This window comes from Hermetia illucens, chromosome 1, assembly GCF_905115235.1.
Source record: "Hermetia illucens chromosome 1, iHerIll2.2.curated.20191125, whole genome shotgun sequence".
NCBI classification, from domain to species: Eukaryota; Metazoa; Arthropoda; class Insecta; order Diptera; family Stratiomyidae; genus Hermetia; species Hermetia illucens.
This window is the reverse complement of record NC_051849.1, coordinates 52,984,398-53,002,922: the sequence shown is the minus strand read 5'-3', so window position 1 is coordinate 53,002,922 and position 18,525 is coordinate 52,984,398. Positions and strand designations below refer to the sequence as shown.

At 39.7% G+C, this 18,525-nt stretch overlaps 1 protein-coding gene across 7 annotated transcripts in view; it reads right to left on the bottom strand.

Moving 5' to 3' along the window:
* LOC119647924 overlaps window positions 1-18,525 on the bottom strand; it is a 126,207-nt gene that overhangs the window by 25,158 nt on the left and 82,524 nt on the right. For 6 of the 7 annotated variants that reach the window (XM_038049275.1, XM_038049265.1, XM_038049284.1 and 3 more), the window contains one exon: window positions 2,069-2,089. In XM_038049275.1, the coding sequence (XP_037905203.1) occupies window positions 2,069-2,070 (2 nt within the window). In that variant the 5' untranslated portion in view covers window positions 2,071-2,089. Of the gene's footprint in view, window positions 1-2,068; window positions 2,090-3,536; window positions 3,663-18,525 lie in introns of those variants that run through there. The other variant, XM_038049303.1, reaches the window with a different exon arrangement.

The following is an 18,525-nucleotide window of genomic DNA, read 5'->3' as shown; positions in this document are numbered from 1 at the left end:
CACTTGAGCCTATGATTTTTTCAAACTTTTCGGTTGTATACGTTCTGAGAACGAGACGTGTTTAACTTTACGGGGCAGAAATTTTGAGTCCTCATTGCCCTGTGTTTCACCTAGCATAAGAAAGAAGATCCTTTTCGAAAATTACTAATTGAACCATGTCGTTTGATACCCAAAACGACTATATTCGGTGAAAAAAATGTACACCCCCCTTCTGCAAGTATGAAGTCCGCCCCCTTAAACTCAACACAGGAAGATGTAACTTACTGAATATGTGGGCGTTCACGTTTCCCATCTTCTCAACCTCTGTCGTGTCAATTGGTATAGCCGTTTGTGAGAAGGGTGCTTGTGACAGTCAGGCAGACAGATGAGAAGGTCAGTTATAGGCAACAAGTGGAGTATGGTATGTGTGCAACAAAGCATCCGCTGCAAGTATGGCCCTGGCAAAGATGATTTCAAACGTGAACGGGTCACAATATACCTCTAGGTTGCTTATAGCCAGGGTGGTAAGCTCAATCATGCTCTATCCGACCCCAGTTAGTGCAGAGGCGTTTCAGATGTAAGTTAATGTTAATAAACTGAGCGCAATTTACAGGAGGGGGAGGGCCTTAAGGGTGTGCTCTGCCTTCAGGACTGTCTTAGATGATGCAGCGTTCGTCGTCTCGGGAAAGATGCTAATTGACATCTTAGCAGATGAGATGACGAACATAAACAATGCGATGCCAATCTCTCCTTTATCGCAAACGCAGAATGAAAGAGTCAGTGGACTCTCGAGCTCATCCCTGCCATCAAGATGTGGTTGGAAAGATGACACGGTGAAATCAACTATAATGTTGCCTAGTTTCAGACGGTTTAATTTGGGGACTTCACCCGACTGCCTAAACAATGATAGAGTCCCAAAGGACGGAGCACATATTCTTCCACTGTCCAAGATATGTGGAAGAAAGGTGCTCGTGCCCGAGTATTGCACCGGTACGATTACACTGCAACCAGAAATGAGATGTTCCAACGTCTCCAACCGAACCATACATTCTGTACTGGTCGTTCTCCAGTCCATCTTTCGTTATGAGCTTTTTATAAGTTCGGGTGGCAACCACACCGTCCTTTTTATTTATATTTTTTTAGTCCTTTTTTATATTTCTTAGGAATTTTTACACCCTCTCCATATTCCCGAACCTAATTAGTACAGAGATATGCAAGCACGTGTCCACGGACCACTTCGATGGAGCTTCAATATTTGCGGGCGAACCTTCACAGTCAATTTCGCCATCTTTTTAGGTTTTTGGGATAGCTTTCCTCTCTTGGTCGTCTCCGACCACTTAGGATGGTCGTTCGACTATCGGTAATCACATTTTTGAAACTCTGTTCCTCCTGTATTGTTACGATCTTGAATGATCACGTTTCAAGGCCCTGATTCAATTGGACTGTCGCGCCAATGATTATTATTATTATGTTTGTTGTAGTTTTCGATTCAGATCAAGTTTTTGTGTTTTTAGTCCCTTTTTTTTGCGATTCAGGGGCAAGAGGATTAAGGACACGCTATATTTTTGTAAATGATATGTAATCATTTATTTGAAGTGCCCATACATTTTCAAACTACTCAGTCTCACCCATGTTGGCAGGCAGTTTTATACAGGGAGTCCCACTTACACTTTCACGTAGATCCAGCTGTAGCTCTGTTCTCGTAGTTCATAAAAGTAAGCCTGGGATAGTAGTTTAACCATTTCCAATACCCCCACTCTTCTTGATCCTAATAAGTGTTTCACCAAAACAATAACTTGAATGCGAATCCTCTATTTCTTGGTATCGATTTTTGCTAGCTTTCTCGCTATTTATTTTCCGAGATCAAAGATCTATGACTTAGTGAGATGGCTTGAGAATATTATTTCTGTGAAGCTAGCATTAATCTAGCAATGTTTGCGGCGTCAAAGTGTATATTGTACATCATTATTCACTAAACAAAACATATCGTTGATAGCCTTTAATTTTTGCTACAAATTACCATTGCACGTTTTCATCAACTACATCCTTTTCTAGTATCTCATGAAGTAATCAAATTGGAACTACTTACATTGTTTTTGCCCTTTCCGCTCTGAAATTAAAAGAAAGAAAAATAAATTAGCAAAAGTAATTGAAAAATTTAAATTTCTGTGATAGTTTTCCTAAAGTCAATTGAGGAGTAAACTGAAAATTAATAACTGTATGTGGAATTGATTCATCAAGCTCCTTTTAAGGGGCTTTTGGAGGTAATTAGTTGAACACATTAGTTTTTCTATAAATTTATTCATGAAAAAAAAACTCTGCTGAATAAGTAATTCTGAAAGCGAAAATATTTTTAACTCAACCCATTAAAAGTTATACTTTAGGCGTGAATGTCACCGATATTTCGACGTGGCAAAGGTTATACATGGTACTGCGAGGTGCCGGGGTTTCCTACAAAAAATCATTCTTCCACACAGATTAGAACAATACTCTTTTGGTTCCTGGATGAGATGTTAGGATATTCCTGGGATTACGTGTGGCTGAAAATTGATTGTGGGATCATCCCTATCACCATAATAACAAATTTGGGGACTTTTTCATTACCCAAATTTATTTGAACAGATGCACATACATGCTCTTCCGAGAACGTAGATGACTACATTCTTAATTATCCGATTATACCATTAATTCTAGCCAAATGCTAGAATCTTCCATCAGAGTTTTTATAATGAGATTTTTTAGGCGCAAGCGATTTTTTAGCTGGGAAATTTTGAGTTCCTAATTTTAACTGGTTTAAAATTCTACTGATATATCGACTTAAGATTAATTGATAAGATCCTGGTTCCGGCTACATTATTAAAACAATGAAAACTGATTTCGCTGAACAAGATGGTTCGGGGATTTTTTGAGTTTTCGCGGATAAATAATGCATCAGACGATATTGACTAAGATTTGGTTTGACAAACCAACGTACACGTATTTTAATTTTTAATTTACATAAAATTATGTAACGCACAAAGTTGTATATTTGCACAATGTGTGAATTAATTATGCCAACTTCTTGTAATGGAGTTTCAGGTTTTGAGTTTGTCTAAATTCAAGGTGTTACACCTTTGAGCTAAAAACTGTTTATACATACACTTACGGTCACTTTTGGGTACAGTCGAGAATTTACCAATTGGTTATAAGAAGATTGAATACTTCTGATAGTTTCAGATACATTTTTTTCCAGTAAAGGCCGACCCACGATTAAATTATTTGCCACTAAGTATATATCCACGAACGATACAGGTCACATGACCACATGGCCACGTTGTAAGACGTTTCCTCATTCTGTTCCGCATTAATGATTTAACTTTGCCTTGGGGAATTCAGACAACTGGAATTTTTGGGGATTTCACTATTTTTTTTTTTTTTAATTTTAGTTGAAAATATTAATAAAATTCTAAATAAGATAACATTATATAAGTTGATGCTTAAAAAGTCTTCACTACCGGAAATGTCAAATCCAACCATAACCAACCACAATGACACATTAAAATGGGTTCATAACTTACTTTCCTCGGCCTACACGCCACAGCGAAAATGACTGACACGCTGCACCTCTTCACCTTTCGACTAATAAAGTGGCGAACTAGAAAGTTACTAGAATTGTGTCGTTATCTTATAATTGAACCCACATTTGATTCGGTTTGTCTGCTAACGAGAGATAGCGCGGAAATGATCGTCGAACGTTTCATACTGACTTTCATAAACCTCTCAGTTTGGAAAATTTATGGGGAACATGCGGATACTCGTCTGAGAGATAAATAAGATACGAAAAATAAAATCAAAGTGACTTGAGAACATCTGGTTTTTGCTTCTGGTAACTGAGAATATAATGAACTTATTGTTTACCAAATAAGATTGTAGAATATGCATATATATAGTATTTGGAATGAGTGCAAAAACAAACTTCCCCCATGTTGAAATCTAGATATCTCGGGTGGTTGGGGTATCCCGAATAACCACCATTTTTTTTGATAAGCTAAAATAATTTTTTTTAAGTAGAAATACTATAATATATAACTACATATGATTATTGCTCCGTTTATGGTTTCCATCATACACGCTCTTCGTCAACGTTACCTATACTTGCCTACTCGCTTCAACAATCGTTATAATCGGCAGGGAAGTTTATACTCCTTATGCGGTTTAGTCCATAAACCGCATAAGGAGTATAAACTATATAGTCTAGGATAGTCCATCCAATGCAATATTGGTAAAGATCATTACATGGCTAGAACGAATCTAGAATCTTTCTGAATACGCTCTTCAGTCAATCCGACAACAACTTGACCTATGTGCCGAGATGCATCAACCAGTAAGATTGAACACGTTGCCTTTATTTTCATTAAGCTTCAGTTTGAACCTAATTTTAAAAGCATCTGAGAATTTATCTGGAAGCAACACAGAGCATTAATCGCCGACATATATGTAAAATTCTAATAGAAAAAGATGGAGATGGAAAGGGGGAACAACAAGGTAGCTGAGACTCCCTGATCCACAGGCTGGTTGTTCCTAAATTTAATAGGTGTTGCGCGATGCATATACTAAACGATTCCAGGTTGGTGTTCTTGAGCCAACGGTAGGGCCTTTTAGGAACAAAGGACTCGCATTCTGTGCGTAAGTACATTTCATCTTAATTCACGAAAAGATGTAGGCGTAGTTTTTAATAGATGTTTAGCAAAGGGCCGGCTCTATGAATTGTTTCACTATGAACTATTTCGAGAACTTGCTAATATGATCAATATAGAATAATCTGGATCAAAAAAAGGAATAGTCACCAATTTTTCTACCTGCTTTCGCAAAAGTAACAGGGCGGATATTAGGATCAGGGCACTTCGTAAACGAATGGCTTTTTTATTTTCGTATATGTGTATATATGCTAAGTAGGTTGTTTTTTAAGCTTTTTAAAAAGGGGAAAAGAAAAAGTTCAGAACAAAGTGTTTTATCGCTATTCGGAATAATCCTCTTTATACGATCAAGCTATTTCTGGCGACATTTTCTCCACTTTAAACGTGATATCAATTTGTAATTGTTCAGTAGCTTATTGAAGCGTTTGACAGCGACGAATAACAAAAAAAAACATTAGGCAATAAATCTGTTGAATGTGAGCTACAAATATTCAGATGTTTGAGGTGCTCTTTCGGAGCTGGCATTGTGGTGATGAAAAATATATGGTTGCAATTTAACCCTTTTTGGGGTATAACGCGTTAGCCATATCGTTCGTTGTTAGTTGAAATGCGCTCCCCAAGGACTTTCGGAGATGTCGGCACTCCTTTTTAGTCTCTGCGTCTTTGCGACAGATGCAGTCTATCATTTACCTTTTCCAGAGGCAATCTAAAAGGGAAATGCATCTTCTAATACATAAAACTCCCCCTTTTCCTCCATTTGAATACCCCTTACCTTTCTCAGTATACTTCTCCCAATTTCCTTTTTCCCCTGACCGCAATTCATTTACATCAACCTTTTAAAATTTTGAAAATCAATAATTGCCATTCTATTTATCACAACCTACCACCGGTAACCTCTCCCTAAAAATTCTAAAACTCATTTACATATATATTTATATACAATTAGGCAATTTGTACATAATAACAATGTTCAAACATCATGACCGGTCAAAAGGAACATTGACATTGCATTTAAACTTGACCGGTTCACATATTTCGAAATGCAAGTCTAAAGTTTGATCTGGCCGAGGCGAGTAAAAATGCATTTTCCATGAAAATTAAGGGGCCAGAACCGGCTGATCGATTGACAGCGGGACAGCTGGTTGATGGCGTATCTTTAAGTAAGACAGACGTTAACACGAATTTTTATAAAATATCGCGGTGGTGGTGAATTCATTAAATATAAACCTCGGAATTTTCAAATGTTATTGAGGAGTAAGTTGTCTTTTCGTTTCCACATCTGTAGAAAGCAAGAATTAATGAGTTCGGAAAAAAAATTATTTAGTGCCCTCTGATTTGACTGTATGACAATTGTATTTTTTATTCGTAAACGTATTCTTTTACGCGCCGAGGTTGCCCTCTTTTTCTTCGTGAGAGTTGTTATTCCACCGACATCGGCGTCATTGGGGTCCTTATACGAGAGACACCGGACATGGCGGGACCTTCAGTATCCAGAGTGGCACCGGATCAGCGGGGTCCAGTGGGTGTTTCAAGGATAGCGCAGTGCAAGCAATCGCAAACAGATTTTGCACAAATCGGATCTTTAGAGGACAACCTACGATTTTAGTGTGCTGCTATTCTTCTGCGTCGTTCGAGGCTGCCAGGGAAATCTAATGAATCCTTTCTTGTCAGATTGATGGGAATTTAGTCAGCGTGAGAGTTTCGGACGGGTCAGAAGCTAGAGTGCACATGAATAAGTGGAAGGAATGGGCAATACTCGAAATTTTAACATTTCGTTGCTAATTTGAGGACCTTCTTTTCCCCTCTCTAACCCCGCAAAACCGTTAAAGAAGGGACCCAATATAGTGCTTGGGGATGTCAAGGCATGGTAGGAACCTCAGAGGCCGCGCCTCGCAGAACGTCTGAGGCAGAAGAGTCAGTCGAGACGTCTTTCATTAGTCAATTAGTTTAATTTCCAGGTTTGGCTCAAGTGCTGCTTATTTCGATAGGTAGATGCGAATCCCCGTGTTAGTGTTTATTTTTGCAGGATCGAAGCACTCAAGAGACTCCCCCCCCCCCTCCCTCCTCACTACATCTCTAAGCCTGGCTAGCACAGAGATGTACGAAGCACTTCGATGGAGCTTCAATATTTGCAGGTGGACCTCCACAATCAATTTAGCCATCTTCCAGGTTTTTGAGTTAGCTCTCCCTTCTTGGTCGTCTCCGGCAATTAAGTATCACCTTTTGACCATCGACTATCCTATTCAGTCATTACACATCCTCTACTCTTCCGTGCCAAGTGCCCTTGGAGCGTCCCACCCGTCGGCCATCTTGGGAGAGTGGATTAAGCTGAAGAGTGCAAGCAGGAATGAAATTGTCGCTCTCCCTTAATGTATGACCTACCCACTGCCACTTCTGACTTCCAATCACAGTGCGTTCGAGTGCCAGGCCTGTATGCCGGCCAAGTTATTTGTTCGAAGCGGTATCAAGCGAACCGACTCCGGTGATACTATGCAGGCAGGTGGTGCCTAAGGCTTCTACTTTTGAGGAACAGTCATGACCACCCTCCATGTGCTACTTCCATAGAGCAATACAGAAAAAATACTAGCACAGAACCGCCTCAACTTGATCTCTATGCAGAGATATCTGCATTGGCAGATTTTGGACAAGGCAGCAAAAGCAGATCTAGCGCTGTTAACGCGTCGGGAAACATCCAGTTCGGTGCCACCGTCGGTAAAAACCACGTTTCCGAGATACATCCATTGATCGATGCTTTTGATACTCTGCCCATTAATGCAGGTAGAGAGCGTGTGCGTTTTTGGGCGTTCATCTTTAGTCTGACTCGACATGCCTTCTTTTCTAAATCCAGAGCCATTTGGCTAGGATCCAAAACCCGATGAAAAAGCAATCAGATGTTATCAGCGTAGTCGAAGTGTTTAAGGTAAAATGTCATCACCTATTAAACTCCTCGACATCCTCCGGACAAGGTAAAATGAAGACCACTATCATCCCCGATAACAGGAAAAAATAATATTGGTTAGAAGATGCAATACTGGTGGACTCCGCTTTCGATCTCAAATTCCTCACCTCGATGCAGTACATGATATTTTGCACCATCATATGTCGCTCTGATAATACCTATTTGAAAAAAAAAAAAAACAAGAAAGGTGACTATCGGTTTCGTCTATTACAGAGAAGACTCATCAGACGCTTACTCAACTCTACTGGAACCCACAGATGGAAACCACTCCTTTTCAATCGCAAAAACAGCCAGGGTGCGAATAACATCCAATTTAAAACCGCCAGTACTTGCAGCCTAAGTCAGGCCAAAGCTAATTTTTTTGTTTTGGGATATGAGGGAACATAAGCTCACATCTACTTGATATTAGACCGCACCAAATGGAGAGCAACTTATTATCATTTTTTTGACCCAATATTGAAAAAAGAACAAGAAACACGATAGCTATAATATTTTTTTTTTCCCGGAAGCTATACTCCCCATTAACGCTGTCCAAAGCTTTCTCGAAATTGATGAAGAGCAAGTGCCCTATTTTTCAAAATGGTCAAAACTGACTGACCAGCGCAACATCAAATTCTCTTTTGTAGCAACGCACACCACATCGAATTTCCGACCGATTTTGCTCGTTACCAGAGTTCGAGTGCGTCACACCCGCCACAACTTGCAGCGGTCAATAGAGTCTTCAACCCCTTCCGTTCATCGACCCGCTTTCACAATTCCATAGTCATAGATCTTACGACGCCCCTTCGCATCCGAGAAGGGAGAATTTTCCATGGCGGTCCAATGCTCATCGATATTTCCTAAAGGTTATTCAAGGTATTTGCCGTCCAATCAGCAAGATAGCTAATCCCCAACCCGAGCGACAGCTGGATCATACAAGAGGTCGATATTAAACAGGGGGGTAGGGGGGCTGCAGCTCTCCAACGCCGCGAGAAGTGACAGACGTAGAACGCAAGCGAAGACAAGTGACCCTTTGCAGACCAATGTTATGCACATCCAGAAAGCTTTTCTGAACTGCGTGTACTACATCGAAAATCACACTAACTGGACCGAAATCTTGCAGTCAGAAGACTGTTAGAAACTGGTTCCCAGGTCGATAGAACTTGCCTTGCGGTAACCCGACACCGGGTTCGCGTTTGCTATCAACGCGTTTGCTGAGCACAAAAACACATCACCATTAGTGTGTCAAGAGGAAGAGGAGAATTCTCCAGAGTCCCATCATCTTAAATTACTTAAGCGCAGAATGCACAGCATATATGGTTGGAATTCCCGCTCAAGTTGGAGTGAGAATTTTGAGGACCCTCGATACCGTTGTCGAGGAGCGTGTGCTTACTGCAGAAATCAACCATGGTTCCTTTTCACCAGCCAAAGGTCTTCGACGTGATGTCAGCCCCTATTGATTTTTAGCATCAAATTTCAAAATTTGCAGGGTGCTAGCCCTCGAATTTCTATCCCTTTTATTCGACTCTTAGACCAGGCAAGGAAGACTTTAAGTATATGCATAAGCCCTGACTGACAGGGCAGTGTTGGAATAACTCCTTCCTCCACATATCTAAATATCCCATGGCAATTCTCTCAATTGCGAGGGACGAATTCATTGGGATACAACGGCCCAAACAAAATCCTTTGTCCAGATGGAAAAATATGACTATGTACAGTTGATTTGTCGGCTCATATAAGGCGATATTTTGCAAGAAATAAAAGTCAATGTGTGTAAAGCGCGGAAACTACCAAATAAACCAAAAAATCTTTCAGATACCGCTCTAACTATGTATTCGTATACTAAATAGTCCCCATTACTGAGGTTCCTAACGGCCTACTATATGAGCAGGATGGCTCACACCTTACTAAACAACTGTTGAAGCTTCAGGACCATTTTGGCTACTAATTTTAAATTCATTTTCAGCAGCGCCGATTTGTAGGAGAAATCGTAGTTTGCTTATTTCTGGTTGCAAATATTATAAAAGCCCAGAGAAAACACTGGAGATAAGAGTACTGGCAAGTTTAAATGACCATTCAGGACCAAATTTTCTAAAGAAAATGCCGAAAAACGCTCAAGGGTATTTTGATATTCAAGACGCTGATATGACTGTAAAGGGAGAAATAGTTATGGAGAGAAGTGTGGGAAAGATTATTAAAAAGGGAAAAATGTAATCACTTGAATACATAAATTTATAAAAACAGCATAAAGGAAACGAACTTTAATTAAGGTGGTAACGTTGTCCGGCATACCCAATAACGAATGGAATTGAGTTTGATCTTTTCTTATTCTGAGAGAAAGATCTCATACCAAGCTCTTCTTTCGAGAAAAGCAAACTATGAACGTATAAATACTTCTATATACGAATATATGAAGAAAATTAAATTTTTACAAGTTTAGATCCTACCTTGTAGCAATTAAGCTTTACTTACTGCTTTGTGTGGTAATAATAACTATACTAATTGCTTTTTTCAAAAGTGACGCTTCATTTAGTAGTTTTTCATGCATATTAAATAATCGCACGTATGTAAGGAAGGCCAAAGTTTATTTTTTACATTCGTTTTTAAGGTTTTGTGTAAAACAAAACCTTATTAAAATCGTCTGTCTGTCTGTCCGTCCGTCCGTCTGTCTGTCACACCTATCATTTCAGAAACGGTTACCCCTATTGATATGAAATTTGATGGAAAGGTGGGACCTGTGAATTGCACTGCATTCAGTGAATAACATAGTTCTATGTTGAGTTCAAGGGGGGGTTACGCGCATATTTTTCATTTTCATCGAGTATAGTCGTGGGCAGTATCAAACATTGCGAGCTAGGTACAAATGGGGCAACTGCCCACTCAAAAAGCTTGTATGAGCAATACACAAAACCTTTCATACCTGAAGCGTTCAGGTTCCGGTTTCCCGACTTGTTTTTGTTGGGGTATAGTTTTTTAGATATTATATGCACTTCTACGTACATAAGTCTACTTTAAATAAAACTTCTGGAAGCACTGTATTATTTTCTTGCGACGAATATATATTGCCACTCCTAGACTCATCCCAAAGCCTTTATCAAACATAATTCCTTTGATAATGATATTTGCGCTTATTCCACCTTTTTAATAAAACATTACGTCGCGAATAAAAAAAAACAGTGCTTCCGGATTTGAAATAAACTATGTACTGTGAAGCTTATTATGAAATGCCTGGATCTAGTTTTAAAAATCTTTAAATATCATGATAATATCTTTAAAAGCAGAAACTTCCTCCTATCCAGTTTCTAAAAATATTTATCAAATCGTGCATCATTGTCTGCGAAATAGATTCACAAGATATTCGTAACAACAACAACCGATAACTTCCCTTTAATATCAATAAATAAATATCAAAATACTTGTCGTCGTAGAAAATTAATTGCACAAAGACGAATTAACTATCTAAAACCGCTTTGTACTTCTATCTTCGCACGTATTGTTGATAAAATAATTAAAAAGATCTTAACGACTTTGATTTAATGCCACTTTGACTACGCATGCTACTCGTAAAATGGATAGATCATCAGATAAACCTGACATTTGCAGTTATTGCAATTATCATTTTATATGACTTTTGACGACTATGCACTTTAGCCTGAAATTAATTGGGTTAATAATAGATAAATGTTGTTTAATCAGATTTGAAATACGTGAAGCGATTAGAGGTGGTTGATAAATGGCGCTTTTGTCAATGGATTATTTATAGAAGGGATTACAATTCGTCTCCTAATGGAATTAAGCCCAAATTTGTTCAGAAAATAGTATATATGTTGGTTTGGTAGACAGTAGACGTTTTATGTATTGTTGGACTGACAACAATAACAATTTATTACTGCACAGATACGTTCGGCTTGAGCTTTTTCATTAAAGTTTTTTTGAAAAATTACCCGGTGGGCAGCTTAGAAAGATACGTCTGAGGCAGATTACCGTGATGTGTGAGACTCTCACCAACTAAAGCCACCCTCTTCCGAAAGTTAAGCAATACTTCACAACGATTGCTATCCTTGAAGGAACTTAGCCTTCCGCTCTTCCTTTACGAGATAAATCACAGACAGAGAGAAGAATATTAAATTTCCGCTACCTCACCTGAGATTGCCCTGAAGGCTCCGACTATCTGGCCTCCAATGTTGGACATCATTCGTAATAACGACACGTTGGTGTTTGCCGGTTTCTTACAGACATGGTCAGTCAGACAAAATCGAGTTTACAGGTAGAAAAGGATATGGCTCTACTCTTCCTAGATCTGAATATCGTCGACTCTAACGGGAAGCTTAAGTTCGAGATATACCGTTAGCCTACAGCAACGCAGAAAACGATACCACCAACTTCACACCATACATTTCCCAAAAAATGGCAGCCTATAATTGCATGATTCACTGATCACATACCCTCTTTCGGAATACGGCTTCAATAAGGACCGACAGCATATTATTGACACCGCTATTAAGAATAGGTATAATCCTCAGACTATTGAGAAGCTGATTGTAATGAAAATCAAGCAACACAATAGGCATGCCTATACAAAACTATTCTCGCAGAATAAGGAGGCAACCACGAGACGGATAAGTATTCCGCATTCCTACCTATTTAACAACATCAGGATTTGGTAGGTTCGAGTCGATAGTCCACCTTGCGGAATTTACTGGGAATCGTGAAGGATTCTTTGGTAGCGGAGGAAAAAAGAGGGATCTACCGAAAAATCTGGAAAGTTTAGAAATTTTGACGCCGTTATTGAACACAGATTAGGGTAACTGCCCCTCCAAATTAATAAAACTCCCCCCGAAAATTAGCAGGTAATTAGGTTGATAGTTTAAAAAAATTTTAAAAATAATTTAAGTAATTAGAGAATAAGGATAAAAGAACCTTATAATTAAATTCTTTTAGTAGTTTTGTACCGGTGAAAGGGGTAAGTCGCTCCGGAAATGTATATTTACATTTAAAACTAAAATCTGTAGTTTGGAGGAACCTACCCCTTGTCTATTAATTTTAGGCTAGCCTACAAGTAGAAGACAAAAATCTAACCTCATAATCCAGGTGTTCCTTAAAATTGATCTTCACATCAATTGTCACCCCTAGGTGTTTGGTAAGTGGCTTTGAAGGGTGGCCACCAACTATACTAATACTAATCATACTCCTTGCCCTACGGTCGGTAATTAAAGCCATCTTTTAATCCGCTAAGTTAAGCTCGACCATCTGGGGCTTCATTTTATGGCCCTGGTTGGTTTCATTAGCGTATACTTCAACATCTTCAGGTTGTTTCGCGATAACAATCACAGCTAAATCATTCGTAAAACGGATCACCGTAGCCTTCTTCGTTATGGGAAGGACGCGGACATTATTGTACATTGCTTACTACGGAAGGGAACTCACTACTCATGCGCTATGGTATTCCTACCTTAACGGTGTACTGCTTATGTCCTTATGTCAGGTAACTGAGGACATCCATTTCGGCCAATGAAGTTTTTATCAATTCCCAGCTATCTGATTGAAGGTTTTTTTTAAATCTAATATCATCACGGTACAGCATCTATTGGAAGACATCGCGTCGATCATAGAATAAGCTTTAAGAAAACCAAAGTGTCTCTCCGTTAGCCCATATTTATGTTCCATGACAGGCAAAAATCTATCTATCTTGCTTGCAGCCCACAACCATGTGATTCCTTCATTTCAAAAATAGTTTGACCCTTTATTGGTGAGGATTCGCCACCTCGGCACGGTAGCATCCCATGCCCTCGCTATGCATTTGGTTATTTGCGCTAACATTTCTGAAGCGACACCATCGCATTGTATCCCTTTCAAATGCTTTTATGTCAGTATTGGTCCTTAATTTCCAGCTTCTCATCAGCGAAAACGCATATTGCAACACCTATTATTATCTGGAGGAAAATTGCTTGCCATTTGTTATGAATACAGTACTCACTAATAAACCAGATTATTTTCCTCGCTAATATGGTACTAGCATATGAATGGTATATGAAATTTACTATTAAGCCCAAGCCAATCCCTCGAAAACTAGGTGCACTTCCGGTGTTTGCAAGTACTAATTCTAGCGCCGTGAAAGCCTCGAGCATAACAGCGCAACTTGGCATCAATAGTTCGACTGCCACCATCCACTGCACACGGCCTTAAATTACCCAAAATCAACACACTCTGTTCTTCCTCGCATTGTACTACTACCGCACTAAGTGAAGCATCACATTTTTGGGCAGCTTCATTTCCACACGCCTTACCTGTTACATATATCACTGTTTTAGGAGACGCGGATGCGGCTTCAACTCGCCTCTTCAGTTCTTCATACTGCCGTTTTCGGTATGCCTCCAGCCGACGTCCTCTTTTTCCTTGCAGATCACACATTCACCATCAGCTTTGTACTTCTTCCACCTTTGTTACCTCTCGTAGTCACTAATGCATGTTATCGCTATATGGTTGAATTCCAGACCTATATGCTCTGAGCCAGCCTATTTTACCAACTGCCAGCAGTTTGATCCCTCCTCCACTAGGCAAACCGAACTGATAGTTGCCGTTCGCTTGTCTCCGTACACTTCTCTGAGCCCCTTGATTGCGAATTCCTGCAAACCGAGTGGTTTTCCTTGAGTCATGCGAACACGAAGGATCATCGTAACTTCATCCATATGTGTTCATTGTATGAAACTCTCATGGCTTATGGCGTGTACTTGAACCTTTTATCCTAAAGACTTCTTGCCGACGAAATTTTCAGCTGTGTTTCGCATTAAATCACCTTTTTGGGAACGTCTGATAGTTTTCTCAAGGTAAATCAGCTCCGATTCGGATTTGACCGTCGTGAGAATATTGGGGAATGTCATATTACTTTTTTGGATAAACAATTCAAGCCCTATTCTTCTTTGCTTGTCGCTTTGCACCACCCGTAACCCATGCTTCCACAGTTTCTTTTTGGGGCTTTCTCTTTCTGATGAGAGGCCTTTTTGAATTTTAACGTCCTGCAAGTGCTCCTTTCTCTGTCTCTGCTCCTCTTTTCGAGTTTACAATCCTTCGAAATTTGAATAGACGTCACATGGGCCACATGAGTGTCGACTGCGTTGTATTTTTTCGTGCATGGCACTGGCATACAGAGGACCCTAATAGCTCTAGCCATGTTTTCAATGGCGGGGTAGACATTATGTTTGTCCTTTATCATTTTTGACAATTTTAATGTTTTCCTATCTGTGCATTTTAGTATTAAATAGTTTTCCCGGAGCTCCCCTGACTTCCACTGCAAGATCATTGAGCTTCTCTAAAGTGGGTAAGAGTAGTTGCTGCGGTATCTTCCGACCAGAGGCAGTCTTCCACTGTGAGTTGATGAATGCTCAGTCTGTCAGGTATCTCTCCTTTCCTTACAATGCGTGCTTGCGATACTCATGAGAGACACTTCTTTCTGCAGACAATTTGTAGTATTGCCGCCGGCACTGGAGTCTCGAGTCTCTGCAGCGTAATTTTCATTTTCTTTTCTCTTTTCATATTGGTTTCTTGTTCCGGATGTTCTTCCCACAGTGATTTTTGTCCCGGATAGGTGTTCATTTTTCACCTACCTGACATTTAGGAACTAATTAGTCAGATGTGAGAGAAATGAAGAAAACTTCTGAATCAATTCAAAAAAAGGGTGAGGAGGGATTTTTTTGAGGTGCATTGTCTTAGGTAGATACATTAACACCTTTCGGATTAAAAACTGCGGCTTATTATTGCTAGTTGTTGGAACGAAGGTCGTCTACCGAAGGGAAATAAGAGGTATGTCTATCACAAACCACTATTTTTGACAAGAAACAGATCAAACAGCGACTGCCTATGGCTTTCACTGTATATGACTTGGGAGCAGCATTCCATTCATTCATTCTTCGAATGTAGTGAATCACCCTTCCTCACTTTTCATCTGCAGTTGGTGGCGTCATTGACTGAGTTTCTCTAAAACTCGAAAATGATCGGTATATTTTTAAGGGATTTTATTCTGACAAGTGATTTATTTAGATTCTTATTTCCGGGGAATCGTTTGTGGTAGAGTTTCTCGGAGAATATATGCAGAAACTGCATTTATCCAAGAAATTGTTACAAAAATAGTACAATGGGCCATTTAACAACTCTAAATGGAAACCTTTTCCTAATGAATGCCACAATCCAAGCGACATTCCTCTGGTCAAACCTCAATAAAACATCTTTCTTAAAAATTCATTTTGTAAAATCGTTGATACTCTGACTCACCGTTGAATATGAATATTAATTTGGTATCCGCGGCGTTAATCTCAACCCAGACAACGCTGCGTTTAACAATGACTAGTTGGCCTAAATATGGTTTAAAAGTCACGAAGTCATCCATCATCAATAGTACGACACTACATGGTTCCACAAAGCTAGTCTGACCTAATCCATTCACCAGAGATACGAGATTTGAATTAAGATTTCCACTGAATGGACCGGTCCATAGGTGAATGTTGATGGGAAGACAAGAACAGAAATGTCTGTTTCGAAGTTTTCTATGTCAGTAGAGTTAGTTTTTGAAGTGTGCGGTCTTCAGGTAGTCAAATTGTCGGTGAGTCTTCCAACCGTGAGGAGTCCAGTGACATTGGCCATTTGATTGGATATCAGAGTTACGAAAACTTTTCCGTGGAATTTGAATTGGATTTTGATTGATATATGGTTGCTAATGGGTATCGATTGAGGTTTCAGAGGTTGAAGATTGACTTGGGAGGGATTGAGATATTTTAAAAATCTGAAGGGTTACCCGCTCTAGCTAATTTATGTGCAAACATGGTGACCCAAGATAAAAATTTTTATTGTTTTATCGGATCATCCGGGAGAGTCAACGAAACTTTAGAATAAAAGTAGCCAAAGTTAAATTACCAGGAAAGCAATTTGGTCTTGCTAGAAAATTACATGTAATCTTTTATATATTTCATCTCTTTTTTAGCATAACTTAGTAGAACGTATTCCAATGGCGAGGTCTGTAGGGTAGAGATTCTTATTCGAACGCAACCTTCGAGGAGTTTTTATTGGTGACCTTTACCGGTCTTTTTTGTATCGTCTTGTCCATCTGTATTCCAAGATCAATATCAATACACCAATAGAAAGATCCATTCCGAAAAAGAGTTAAGTACTTTCGACAACGATGCAGAAACATGAATCCCTAAACGTTCTCAGAACGAAGATTGCATTTGCTTTCCCCTATAAGTCCCCTTAATCCATTGTTACTAAATTTGGTGGAAGTATGTAATCTGCGAAACCCTTTACGTGAAGCGAGTGGCACCATTTAATATTGAATTTAAGAGTGCTCTTCCTATAGGTACATGCAAAAATAGAGCGTAAATGATCCTTTCTCAGAACTCGGTCAAGTTGGGTATCAGATAGAAGTAGTAATCTTCGGAACTGGACTAACCAATTTATCTTTTATGTTCAAATTAAGGCGCTCAAGACATCATTAGCGCTATCAGCTCCTTGTTAATGGTATTGTCTAGAAAATTGTGGAATCGGTGTGGATGCCTCCATAGAAATCTTTGCCAATGAAGGCTGCCGTCTCCAGAACAAAACGTATGCAATCGATTAATCTAATCGAGGCAGCTAGCATGATGGGAATCTATCGCAGAATGGCAAAAGAGATGAGACAAATCGCAAATTTATCATTTTACAAACCACGTCATTTCAAACATTCGAAGATGGATTGAATGAAACCATGAGCAATTAAACAACAATTGGACATGGAAGTTATCATACTTATATATTAATCATTTGGTAAGTCATTATGCTGCCCAAGATGCAGTAACACGGCCGAGAATTAAGAGTATTTCATATTTGAATGTCGCAGTTCTACCGCGCACCGAACAAGATTGGAAAAATATTGTGGAGTTCATACTGGAATCAACGGAGGCTTGCATCCAGGTTGTAAAGGAACTGGAAACTATTCATGAGGAGCTTAGGCAGGAAGAATTGCGAAGGAAACAAGAAAGAAGAAAAACCATAAAGCGCCGCAGTTAAAAACTAATTCTACTCCGCGACGCAATAGTTTAAAGTGGTTCCGTTTTCTCCTCCTCGGACAACACCTCATCGTGTTGGGGGAATCTGTGATAGTTTACTACTACGCTAAGGATGTCCAAAAACACATGAAGATAAAAGCAATGTATTGTAACTCTTCAAGTGATAAGGAGTCACAGACTTCAAATCCACCCGCGACTTTGAGAAAGCTGGTCGCGGCCGAGGCACAAATTTTGGAGGCCTCATCGGAATCATGTTCACACAGGAAGAAATCTGTGCAAGACAAACTCTCAACTTCAGTCGAAAACCTGCGCCCAGTGTTTACGGCGCGGTTGACCAAAAAAGATAGTACAGCAACTCCCTAAATGAGAGAAACTGCCAACCTGACTACGGCCACCCTGTCGGTGACACTGTCGCCTAACTCTTCCAGAAAAGGGGAAACAAACGCTCACAGAAGGAAACTTCGGCCGCAAAGGTGATGGGACTACAGGCTCGCCTGTCAGAACCTTCTAATCCACCTCTACTAGGAAGAGCAGCAGGAAGGAAAAAGGCGAAGTTTTTTGGGAATGAGGACATGAGCGTTGCTACACCGCCGAGTATGGGGATATCCAGATAAATCGACGCACGAAAGTGTAACTTTTGGCGGATGGTGAAGACAAGTTGCTAGCTCCGATAAGATCCACGGACGCAGTAGACTTTTCAGTTAGCGGTGGTTTTCACATTAGACTACACTTATATCTACAAACATAAAAGTCAGTGAAATCAATCTGCAGCATGCCAAAGCCGCTTCCTATCTATTGGCAGCGAGGCTGCAAAATTTCCGGACCCTGCTTATATATTTCTGGATATAAGAGCCATCGGTTCGGTTTAGCAAAATTTATGGTATTGGATCAGTAAAGG